Here is a 13,320-nt window from a genome sequence, read left to right on the forward strand (position 1 = left end):
GGTGTGTGAGACCACCAGCTACCAGAGAACACTACTGGTTTCCTACCACTAGCCTAATACACAACTATTAAGTACTAAGCTATTGTTTCTTTTCTCTTTATATAGCATGCCCAATCAAGTAGCTTTCATTCTCATAACTCGTCTTCCAGAATAATGACTTGCATGTGAAGGCCAAAAAAACACCTATGAAAAATACAACATCAAGTCTAAACTCCAGTTCCTATAAGTCCCTGAAAGTTCAGTTAAAGTCTAAGGTTAACTAGCACAGTGACATCTGGCTACTTTTAATGCAGTCATTTCTCCTATTGGAAGTTAACTGAAAGACTAATGTGTTGATCTAAATCCTACTAAAATCAGTAAAATGTCTTCCACTGGTTCAGTGTGTGTTATACCTGCATCTCCAAGTCAAAGATAAGAGTTTTTTTCCTGTCACACTATCTATAGATTTAAAAAGTCTATAGTACCCTGAATTAGAAAATTTTGTAATTCCTTTACTGCAGAGCAGCCTTATTGCTGCTGCTTTAATACTACAATTTTGCAAGTAATTATGCACAGGCAACATAAAGAAGCCAAACATTGTATATTACTTGTGTTTCTATAAGATAATCCTACTGAAAGGGTGACTCAATTCAATACACAATGCTAACTGCAAAGGCAGCAGAATAAAACCTCTGTCAGTTCCAAGCTAAGGGAGAAACATTTTTGCAACTCAGCAACTACAGGTCATTCCAGATTGTTCCTTGGACTCTCAGTAGGTAGTCACATTTCACAGCTACAAATCAGCCACTTGCTATGGCAGTGTGGTTCTGAAATGCAAGGACCTCAGTTCTTTTTATTACTCATTGTTTTTCTGCTGTTTGAGAATGCTGCAGGGCTAATTTCTGAGTTTGCGGTGAACATAACATCCTGGGACAAGTACTACTCTGCAATGTGTCCCATCTTCCATAACTTATTGTGCACACCACTGCAAACTGACACTTGTGTACATGTATGGACTTGGTCTGTACTTATCTTGCACAACAAATCATGACAAACATGACAAATGTGAGTAGTAGAGCTATTAAGTCCTACTGAATTCAAAGAAAAGCACTGAATCAAAAGGAAAACAGCTGTCACTTTGGATCTAACAAGTAATTTAATCTAGCTTTCATTTTATGTTCTTCACAGCACAGTATCAAATCAACACTAGATAAGAAACCTCACGCTCAGTTACTGAATCTGCAATACCTGGTTTCACTTACCTTTTCAACAAGATTCTGAAGCATGAGGTATACATACTGTTCCTCAATCACAGCTGTGGTTATCTTCTGAAATACAGGGTGTTTCAAAAAGATGGACCAAATTTCCATCCAGGGTGCTTTGAAATTGGGTCCATATTTTTGAAACACCTTGAATTATTCTGGATGTTTCACACAATCTCTGTAAAGATTCGGTTTTTTTCCTGACACTGGTCTGCCATGAGCAACAGTCTCAAGCTGGTTGTTAACAATTAAAAGGAAGTACTTTATATAAGCTATCATCAGTTACATTTATTGGTACAAGAAGCAAATCACACCACAGAAGCATTAAGTATAATCTCTGAAAAGTAAGACCATACCTGGAAGACCAGATCCAAGGTTGGCAAGATCAGCAAAAGGATCAAAATTCTGAGATATAGTCTGGCTGAAAGACTGACCTGAAGACACACTGGACTGGTTCCTTATGGTAGAAGCTTGAGCTGTATAATAAGAAAATGTATAATGTACTTAGTGTATTTGAAAATTGAGGGAATGAATAAAAGAGTGTAAACCTCCACAGCATTCTGTGCCATGACATCTTTTACCATTACAAGAATCACCATTACTGTAGACAACTGAAACAATTTAGTTCTCCTGCCTTTAACTTGTTCTGAAAAACTACACAAGTGCCTTAAAGGAGCTTCTAAGCACAAGAACATGGAGTCCTTTAAGCAACAAAGCAAAAAATCATGAAAAGCAAAAGCAAAGCAAAAAAGCAGTTTCAGGTGATTAAACTGACTAGGTCTGGAGTATTCCTTATTCCCCCTAATGGAAGAATTTCATTTCATACCTTCAAAAAGAGGCTTCAGTTGTGGGGAGGCCACATCAATCGTTGCTGAGGAATCTGCCCAAGAATCCCATCCACCTAAGAGATCTGGGTGGCTTGTAGAAGATGGTATTTTAGGTGGCTCTGGTGTCAAATTCCCTAGAAAAGAAAAAATAAGTATTTTGATTATTATTTTAGGAAAGCCATCACAATAATGGCTATTTTGCCAATACCAATAGAACAGAGTACCACACTGTCAGCTATAATGGCTAAATACATGGCTTGCTTACATATCTCTATTACACAGTCATGCAATCTTAAATACTCAGAGGGTTTTACCACTAGAATTCCTTCATTTGTATTTGAAATATCCCATGCATTTAATAGATAAAATATTTTCATGCACAGGCACCACTATGAATTTAACAGCCTAGGTCTCCTCGGTGAAAGGACTAGCTAAAGGATGGCTACATGGCACACTGGTGTTCCTGACAACACAGTGGGGAACCAGAAAGCAGCAGTGCTTCATGAAATGCTGTTCTATATCACTCTGCAGTTTGGCTGCTACACAGGTAGAGCCAGGTCACTTCAAACTGCAGGTTTGCCTACTCCAGGTCCCAGTGACAAAGGGAGCTCTTGACAAACTGGTAGCCTTTTTAGGTTCAATACATGAATGAATGCATGCAACTAAGGAGCAGGATAGAGGAAGAGTGGTCTCTTCTGGGAAAAGATTAAGAATCACCAGCTCCACAGATAAAAGCAGCTTTTCTATGTGCAAAGCAAAACTACCATGCCAATTGAAAACAGACAATGAAACAGATCCATTCAAAAGGATACAAAGGTGCTTCCACTAATTTCTAGAAGTGTCACATCCAACATAGGATTATAACTGCCACCCCTGCCACTTGTAAGTTTTTTCCCCCCTTTCTCACTCACACACAGTACGAAGTGAGCCATCCTCAGGATATGTCGTAGGTATGAAACACTCAAAGCTGCATACCAGGTCTGAGCATTCCCTTTGAGTACAGCTTGCAGAAAGTCACAGTGAAGCAGGACAGCTTTTGAATGTAAGCACCTCTTCAATGCTATGACAGTCACTGCCACAGGGACAGGTGATATTTCAGCAAAACCAGTACATTTTGTGATGCTCTAAGACACTAAGACCTAGAGTTTGGAAAGCTAACCCACCCATCCTCACAAAAAAAAGTGACATTTTGATGTTTTGCATGTTTTGATTACTTCATCATGGCTTTTCATTTCTCATAGCTTTGCAATGTTACGTTCTGAATATTGACACCAAATCCCAGAAAATATATTACTTGTGGAAACAGTTTGAAGCAAATGAAATAACCCCTCCACCACTTCATACACTAACTCTACTTATACTTGGATCTTACAGTTGCAAAGACAGCACATCAAACGCTCTGCAACCAATGTCTGCCAAGTCTGTATTACAGCAGAGTTCTCTGCTGCATGTGAAAGAAAATGTAAGAATAAAACGCACAAATCACCCACCAAAGTGTTCTGTAGGTATATTACAATTTTCATCCCTTTCTCCATACTTAAACCTCATCTCCCTGCCTCTGAAACCACAGGAGAAACAGTATGTATATTGACCCAGCTATCTGTTATGCAGGGGTGTCACCAGCTATAAACAAAGTATCCAAAAGCATCTATTCTTCATTAGTTTAGGAATTTGCTGTTCTATGTGCGATCCTCAAATGTTAAGTGGGCATTGAATTAATATTAGTATTGATTTTTAAGCTAGAAGTAACTGTGGCTTATGATCTCCGCTATTACAAACTTGTTTTTAATTATTTATTTGTTTTTACAGGGATATTGGGAAATTTACAACCACTTAAGGAATTAACTATGAGAAAACCAAGCTGAGAGAAATAATAAAGTAAACTAAAGCTGAATGATTTTGAAAGCTTGAGAACACACTACAGGAATCCAGTGTTTTATAACTGCTGATTTAAGACCAGTGAAGTTCATCACCTCCCTGACTCAGAGCAAAGCAGGAGTAGCCTACTATGTACAGCAGTAATTTCACTATGAATAGTACAACCTCACATATATCCAATACACTTTTATCAGAAAAATCTGAAACAATGGAGTACAATGCACAATATATTGCACAGATACAATGGCTTCCTGGAGCTGTTATTCTTATACTATATTCTTTCTAGTACAACTTGGGCATTAAAATGGATCTTAACATCAAAATATGGCATGACAAACATGATACTCTGACTTCTACATATTCTGAAGAGGTATGATGAGACCACATACGACACAAGGGTAACAAAACAGAATATCTAAAGAAAGAATAAAACATGAAGCACAGCTAAATATTCTTGAAGTTGAAACACTGAGATCATGGGAAAGCCAATCTACAACTGCTTTAAGTTCTTTAATGTGCATATTTATAATGCTTAGTTGTACAGCAGTAAACCACTGGAAGTCAGGGTATAATTCTTTACTAACTCTGCTCAAACCAAGCTAAGATGCAAGAATATGTTGGTGGTAATCAGATCACACTTCCCAGCTTTCCAAAATAAGAGACTTGCATTTTACTATACCCTACACACAACTTCACATTAGGTTTTCTTTATTTAACTTGTCATCTCTACAGAAAAACCTTTAATCACACAGGACAACAGGATTATCTGTGAATCAAGAGGTTAGTTTAGTATGATGTGACATTTTTTAACCTTGTCTAGAGCCTGATTGACAACACAGGCATCACAGAAACTAATTTGTGCTCAGAAGACTACACTGGTCACTCATGTTTCTTCTGATCACCTTCCACATGTCCTGCTATCTTTTGATCGGATCATTTCATTCTCACAGAAGGAAATACAGTCCTGACACAGCATGCATTAAGGTGACCTGCTACTTTCATATCCAAATTAACTAATTCTGTTCTCAAAAATGCTCACTGAACAGATACCTATGACGGAAAAGTGGACACTTCTCCAGTTACTGACAATAGCTTGTTTTTGCAAGTGTGGCTAATTAAGAACCAGTTATCAATTCTGAAGTGAACAGTCATCCCACCTCCTAGCTTAACTGGCAAATTACTACAGCTTTTCACAGAAAATTAAATTACCTTGCTGTTTAACAACAACTGCTCAACATTTTCATATTACAGAATAAAATGCCTTAACAGACCAGATATTCTTTTAAGGACTACCTTTCATAAAAACTGAAATTAAATATTAAAACTTCTATAATTTAAAATTTCAATACATATTGAGAAATACAACCCTAAAATTCTAATTCTTGAACTTGTGTTCACTGAAAACAGTTTTTCTCCAGGTATCTATAGAGGTTTAGCAATTGCTTACTACCGAAGGAAGCTTATCCATCAATAAAGTTTAATTCTAGACACTTATTACTGCTCTAGCAATAGATTCTCCATATCTCATTGCTGCAGCTTGTTTTGAATGAATACTGACATTACTACTAATTTATTTTTATTGACTTGAAAATCTTTTATCACTTAAATGACCTCATGTTTGAGCTTTCTTCTGTTCACTCAACACAATTCTTCCGAATATGTCATTTGAGAACATTCTGATTTGCCCTTTCTTCTCCAGTTACTAGTTATCATGTCCTTTCACTCACACTGATTCATATTAAAAACATTATAGATACTAATATTCTTTACTGCATCATCAGAAGTAAAAAAAAAAAAAAAAAAAAATCAACAAGGACACTGTCCTGAGTAGCCTGCTCTACTTGATCATGCTTTGAGCAGGTCGACTAGATAATCTCCAGACGTCCCTGCCTCTTGAGTGAGATAGATTTTGGCTAAGATGAAGCTCCACAGATCAGTATTGATCAAATTTTCTACTGAACAGAAAAAAAAAAATCATTGTCTGTTAGGTAACTTTATGCAGTGGCAACATCATAACTAAAAGTGGCATAAAACTGACAATTATACAAGCATACAACTAAACCATACAGCTCTTACTGTACCTATAGGACAGAACAAAAATATTGCAAAGGAAGCAGCAAGTGGGATCTTCTCAGCAGAATCAACCACAGCTGAAATACTATGCTTAAGGACATGGTAGAAAGGGCAATCAGCTGGCTAGCCTTTAATTTCAAGGAGGAAGCACTCATCTCAGGCAAATACTACATCTTTTTTTTTTAATCCAGTTTCTCTGTAGCTAGCCCTCAGACTGCATCACCCAGAGGCAGTGTCAACTAGACCAACTGTCCAACAAGAGTCAATTCAAAACAGGTTACTGCTTGGGGCAGCAGGCAAATCCATTCTCAGCCTGCCTCACCTTCCCAGATACCCCTACACAGTATGTATGAGGCCCTAGAATTGGATAGGCAGACAGCTGATGCGGCAGATGAAAACCCTTCTGGGATGGAGGGGTCACTTAGGCAACCTACACCTCACATAAAACACAAATGCATCAAAACCACTCACATTAAGACAAAAAGAAAGGTAGTTGCAATAAGTTATTCCCTTCTGAAGGGAACAGAGGGTCCAATATACCAATCAGACCCAACCAATAGGGAAGACTGCAGCCTCCCTGGGGTCAGGGTAAGAGATGTGACTCAACTCCATAGGCCAGGAAGGTCCTCAGACTGTCACCCGCTATTGGTTCTTCATGTTGGCAGTGAACAGGTAGCAAAGAGAAGCCTAAAGGCAACTGAAAGGGATTTCAGAGCCTTGGGGCAGTTGGTTGATGGATCAGGAGTTCAGGTAGTTTCTTCAATCCTTTTAGTAGCATGTGAGAAAGAAACAGGCAGACCCAGCTGATCAACATGTGGCTCCATCACCAGAACTTTGGGTTTTCAACCATCAGTTGGTTCTATTCTTTGGGCTGGACCTCTCTCAGAAGACAAAAAGGGTTTTTTGCTCAGGAACTAGCAGGGCTGTTTGATAAAGCTTTAAACTAGATTGGAAAGGGGAAGAGGACAATACCAAGCTTGTCAATGACAAGAAATAGGATCGCACACCAAAGCTTGAGGAGCTGTGAGCTACTGAGATTCTTCACACTACACCATGAGGTGATGAACACCATCAACCACACCTGAAGTGCTTCCACACTAATACACACAGCATGTGGAAAAAGCAAGATGAACTAGAAGCCCTGACCCAGTCCCAGGAATATGATATAATCTGCATTAGTGAAAGCTGGTGGGCTGAGTCCTGTGACTGATGAGCCATGACAGATGGCTACAGGATATTCAGAAGGGACAGTCAGTACAAGAGAGGTGTGGGGGTGGCACTGTATGTAGCAGAGGGGCTGGAGTGCATGGAGCTGGCAGTTGGTGATGGCAAAGTTGAGAGCCTCTGGGTAAGGATTAAGGGTCAGACAAAGTGGATATTGTCATGGGAGTCCACTATAGGCCATCCAGCCAGAATGACACCACTGATGAGTTATTCTTTAAGGAACTAAGCAAAGCCTCTAAGTCATCTGCACTTGTGCTTATGGGGGACTTCAACTTGCCAGATGTCAACTGGGAATATCATACAGCTGGCACCAACAGGTCCAGAAGATTCCTAAAGCATCTGCATGATAATTTATTGGTGCAGGTACTGAGGGAACAAATCAGGAAAGGTGCCTTCCTAGATCTGTGCCTCACTAGCAGAGAGGGTCTTGTGGCTGAAGTGGCCATTGGTGTCTCCCTTGGCCACAGCGACCACAACACAGTCAGGTTTAAAATCTGTGTTAACAGGAGGAAGACTGCCAGCAAGATCTCAGCTCTGGATATGAGGAGAGCAGACTTGAGGTTGCTTAGAGAACTACTTAGCAAGGTACTCTGAGAAAAAGCTTTTGAAGGTGTTGGCATCTATCAGTATTGGTTGCTTTTAAGTACAACCTCCTAAAAGCACAAAAGTAGGCAACTCCAAAATTTTGAAAGTCAAGCAGGCAAGGCAAAAATCCAGCTTGTCTGAGCAGGGAATCTTCTTCTAGAACTACAGTGAAAAAATAGAGTAGATGGTCAGTGGAAGCAGGGTCAGGCATCATGGGAAGACTACAGAGATGCTGCTCACTACTGTAGGGAGGAAATTTGCATGGCCAAATCTCAATTAGAGTTGAAGCTGGCCAGTACTGTGACGGACAATAAAAAGGACTCTCTTATAATAAACATTAATGGCAAAACACAATTCAGGTATAACATTGGCCCATTACTTGATAAGCATGGCCACCTCATAAACACGGACATAGACAAAGCAGAGACGTTTAATGCTTTATTTGCTTCTGTCTTTGACACTGAAAATGGGCTCTGTGGCCTCCAGAACTCTGGGCTAGAGAACCAAAGCTGTGAGAATGACAAAATCCCAATCAATCTAGACCTTGTCCATGATTTGCTGCTGCAACTAGACCCCTATAAGTCAATGTGGCCTGATGGGATTCATCCAAGAGTACTTAAAGAGCTGGCTGATGTCATAGCAAGTCCTCCGTTATTTTTCAACACTCCTGGGAACGTGGAGAGGTGCCAGATGACTGGAAGCTGGCGAATGTCCCAATCTTCAATAAGAGCAACAGGCATGACCCTGGCAACTACAGGCCTGTCAGCCTTAATTCTGTGCCTCGCAAAAATCACAGAGAAGATTGTTCTGGGAGGTACAGAAAAACACCTGAGAGACAACAAGGTCATGGTCCCAGCCAACATGGGTTCATGAGGGGAAAATCCTGCTTAACAAACTTAATTTCTTTTATGACAAGGTTAGCTAACTAGCTGAACAAGGTAAGCCTGTCAATGTGATCTTTCTGGATTTCAGTAGAGCCTTCAATACTGTCTCTCACAGCATCCTCCTGGACAAGATATCCAGCACACAGCTGGATAAAAACACAATGCAGTGGGTGAGCAATTGGCTGATGGGCCAGGCTCAAAGGGTTCTAGTAAAAGCAGTTATGTCAGGCTGGTGACCAGTCAATAGTGAGGTTCCGCAGGGATCCATCTTAGGGCCAGTACCCTTTAATGTCTTCATAGATGACTTGGATGCAGGACTTGAGGGAATACTAAGTAAGTTCACTGATGACAGCAAACTGGGAGAAGCTTTTGACACTCTCGAGGGTAGAGAGGCCCTGCAGATGGATGTGGACAAACTGGAGAACTGGACAATCACCAACCATATGAAGTTCAACAAGGGCAAGTGCCAGATTTTGCACCTGGAACCCTGGCTGTACATACAGATTAAGGAATGAGATGCTGGAGAGCAGCTCTGCAGAGAGGAATGTGTGGGTTGTGTTTGACAGCAAGTTGGACATGAGCCAACAGTGCCCTGGCAGCCAAGAGGGCCAACTGCATCCTGGGGTGCATAGAGCACAGCATTGCCAGCTGGGCAAGGGAGGTGATTGTCCCACTCTGCTCTGTACTGGTGTGGCCTCACCTGGAGCACTGTGTGCAGTTCTGGGCACCACAGGATAAAAAGGATATAAAGCTACTGGAGAGTGTCCAGAAGAGCGCTACGAAGTTGGCTGAAGGGTTTAGAAGGGAAGCCATATGAGGAGCAGCTGAAGTCACTTGGTTTGTTCAGCCTGGAAGAGACTGAGGGGAGACCTCATTGTGGTCTACAGCTTCCTCAAGAGGGGAAGAGGAGGGGCAGGCACTGATCTCTTCTCCCTGGCAACCAATGACAGAACCAGACAGAATGGCAGGAAGATGTGCCAGGGGAGATTTAAGTTGGACATTAGGAAAAGGTTCTTCACACAGAGGGTGGTGGAGCACTGGAACAGGCTCCCCAAGGAGGTAGTTATGGCCACAAGCCTGATAGTATTTAAGAAGTGAGTGAACAACACCCTCAGACACATGGTGTGAATTTTGGGGTCGTCCTATGCAGGGACAGGAGTTGGGCTCAATGATCCTTATGGGTCCCTTCCACCTTGAGACATTCTATGAAAACTGCATGTAACAAGCTCTGGGAAGAAGACACTCACATATTCAGGGTAAGGAACGTGAGTCCACCTTTCCTAACTACCTCCAGTTTATAAGGAGTGGTCTGCAAGGGTGGACTCTGTGAAGAGAAGCCTGAGCTGCTCCAACAGACCCACCATAGGACACAGCTGAGCCCCTTAGCCAAGATGGTAGCACCTCTGGGAAGACATAAGCAAGAAAGGGTATGTGGGCTTTGCTTTTGTTTTGTTGTTGGCATGGAACTTTTTTGTGTTTTTTTTGGTAGTGTTTTGTTGTTGTTGTTGTTTCGGTTTGGATTTTTTTTTGTTTGGTTGTTTTTCCACAGTGCACAGCAGCTGTGAGAGGAGTAAGAAATGTGTGAAGGAAACAGCTGTGAAGACACCAAGGTCAGTCAAGAAGGATAGGGGGGAGGTACTTCAGTTGCCAGAGCAGAGATTGCCAGAGCCCATGGAGAAGACTGCAGTGGAAAAAATATCCACACTGCAGCCTGTGGAGGATATCCCACGCAGGCAGACCTGCCCTGGATGAAGCTGCAGCCCATGGAGAGAAGCCCACACAACTGCAGGTGCCTGGCAGGAGCTGCAGCCCCTCAGGGATCCATGCTGGAACAGTCTGTTTTTGAAGGACTGTACCCTATGGAGACATATGTTCTTGAAAGACTGTATCCCATGGCAAGAACAGGGATCACTGTGGGGATGAGTGTGCAACAGAGAAGAGCTGTTACAGATTGACAACTCCCATCCCTATGGAGAGGACCCACACTTTTCTGTGTAAGTCAAATTCAAAAAGCAACACTCCTGGCTCTACCACTCCACTGTTTTTGCAAGGGTATGTTTCTCTTCAAAGAATGAGCATACTTAGAAGCTCTATTTAGTAACACTTTGGAAATAGTATTATTAGGATGGAGATATGGGAAGACCGAACATATTACAAAGTTTTTTCTTTAAAGATGAATAGATTTTAAGATAAATCCATGAGGAAAAGGCTTCATCAAGAATAGACCGGAGAAAGAAAATTAAGCAAGTAAGATTAAAGTATTACATAACGTACTCTAAGTATATTGCCAGAATGCATCCAGATCAAGAAGGTCTAAGCTAGCCTCAGGTTGCATTTTAAGAACTGGCTATTCTATAACTTGACTTGCTCATTTATTTTCCAAGGCTTCCACAAAATCTTTAAGTTCTGAACACAATGAAAACAGTATTCTGCCATCTGGAAAGTAAGTTTGCAGGTGTTTGTGTACCCTCAGCTCTAAGAGCTCTCAGAAGGAACTCTAGCTCCTAGCAGAAGGTTAGCAATGCTAGAAATCCTCTAGCATCATAAATATTAGCATGACGTTATACAGGAAACGCTTGCTACTTGGGTGCGTTTGTATCTGCATTCCCAGAACATGAAGCTAATTAAAACAGCAGTCACAACAAATAGGTCTGTTAAGACACTAATCCCCCTTGACTAAGCTGAAAGACAAATGCACAGAGCAGCATAAATTGTTGAGAAACAGAACACAGGAGCACACTTACCTAAATTTAAGAAATCTGAGCTCGAAGACGGTGGAAGCAAACTCTGTGTGGAAAGAACTGTACTAACTGTAGATGTTGAGCTTGAATTAAGAAAGTCCCCAAAGAAGTTGGGACCAGACACAACTTGATTCTCTGAACTTGATGACATTGTGAAGGGGTCAAAAGGATCAGCTAAAAATGAAGCAAAAATAAAAATTATCTTAACATGTTTTAGAGTACACAAAGTTGAAAAAGCCTAACTTCTCTGGGGACACAGACAAAAAGTGGAGTTGATGTTAGTAACTGCAGCAGCCTTATGAGAATTTTTAACAGCAAAGAGTCATCATCTGTCCCTTCCTCTAGACATCTGTATTCATGTTTGCACAAAAAGTATTTCAACCATACACAATGTAAACAGCCATGTCTTCAAACACAAGTCCTTAGGAAGTCTGCATACATTCAAAACCATTACTGATTTCATCCACATAAGACACACCTTAGACTAGAGTGATCATCTACATACAAACAGAAGAATCACAGTTTTTAAACACTCTGTAATGCGAAACCTCAAAAAAAATTTAAAAACCAGACTATTTGGCTACTAAAAAGAGTATCAAGTAAGTAAAAAAATAATACCACTTGGACTTGAAGGCATGGTGATTCTGGGATAGAAAGCAAGTCAACTTCAGAATGAAAATCAACAGAAGCAAGGTTTTGAACCAGTCTTTAGAGATCACAACAAAGAAAATAAATAATTGGAAGAGTATTTATAGTCAGCATGGAGTAGCATGTGACTGTCAGCTGTAATTATGGCTCAAGATCTTCCAGTTTCTGCTGCCCTCTGGGGTCAAAATTCTCAGGAGTCCAGGGACTCCTGCCAAATTCACTCAGAAGCTGAAAAGACAATAATCCTGCCATTGTGCCCCTAGCACATCTTAAGGTGATGATCACATTGTACAGGACTCAGTAACACTTCAAATAAACTTTGGATTGTCAATGAGCTCTCCTACTACAGCATCGCACATACACAAAACTTCAAGTACAAGTTTTATGTGCAAACTGAAATACAGTGGCCAAACATTCTCACTTCTACAATCATCTCTTATCCAATGCGAAGTAATAAAGCTTCTCTTTCATAGACTTCTGCCTATGTAAAAAAGGTAAATTAAGTGGTTCTTCATTGACCACAGTAAAAAAGTTCAATACTGAATTGCTTCAAAAGAAAAAAGCATTAAAATCACCTAAATTCTCTAAAAACCCACTTTACAGCTGTATGTAGATTAAAGCTTTTAGTACAAGTGAATTATTGTGCAATAAGATAAACCTTGTAGCCGTTTCCCAGATTATTTGATTACCATTCCCAAAAATTTTACTGTTAACTTAAGGCAGAGAATTGCTATTTCCAGAAGTTTAGTCATATATTGGTAAGAGTAACTATTGATAAGAGGAACAGAACATCTGAACTAAAACTTCTTCTTTCAAATACCAAATAGATAGCAGTGCGTAATGCTCTCTTTTAGAATAAAGACCTGCCAACAACATCAGTAAAACCAGGAAGGAAACACCTCTTAGCAGTACTGTTGAGCTTTAAATGGTAATCTACGGGATTTCCAGTTGCCTAGTAGTCCTACATGATCAAGACTCAAAATTCCCACAGACGTTCAACCCAAGCAGCACTACTCTGCACCACATCTAATGCTATTGCTTTACATAAAGTGTAAGAACGCAGTAAGTTATTGCAATTCATCTTAGCAAGAGAAGTTATTTACACCTGAATTTAGAAAAGGATCTAGCAGTAAGGTTTGTATGGGAAAGCTATGGATTCTTTAAGGATACTGAATCTCATTTAAGCTCAAAATTTTACACTTTTCTGTTTACACAGTTT

At 40.4% G+C, this 13,320-nt stretch overlaps 1 protein-coding gene across 2 annotated transcripts in view; it reads right to left on the bottom strand.

Annotated features, from left to right (window-relative positions):
• Positions 1 to 13,320, bottom strand: part of GAK (cyclin G associated kinase) — a 77,932-nt gene that overhangs the window by 10,959 nt on the left and 53,653 nt on the right. Inside the window, exons 22-24 of one of the 2 annotated variants that reach the window (XM_005504583.3) lie at positions 11,457 to 11,627; positions 2,068 to 2,202; positions 1,598 to 1,717 (exon numbers count right to left, since the gene is read on the bottom strand). In XM_005504583.3, coding sequence (XP_005504640.2) covers positions 1,598 to 1,717; positions 2,068 to 2,202; positions 11,457 to 11,627 — 426 coding nt within the window. The remainder of the gene's footprint in view (positions 1 to 1,597; positions 1,718 to 2,067; positions 2,203 to 11,456; positions 11,628 to 13,320) is intronic. The other variant, XM_021290501.2, reaches the window with a different exon arrangement.

This window comes from Columba livia, chromosome Z, assembly GCF_036013475.1.
Source record: "Columba livia isolate bColLiv1 breed racing homer chromosome Z, bColLiv1.pat.W.v2, whole genome shotgun sequence".
NCBI lineage: Eukaryota > Metazoa > Chordata > Aves > Columbiformes > Columbidae > Columba > Columba livia.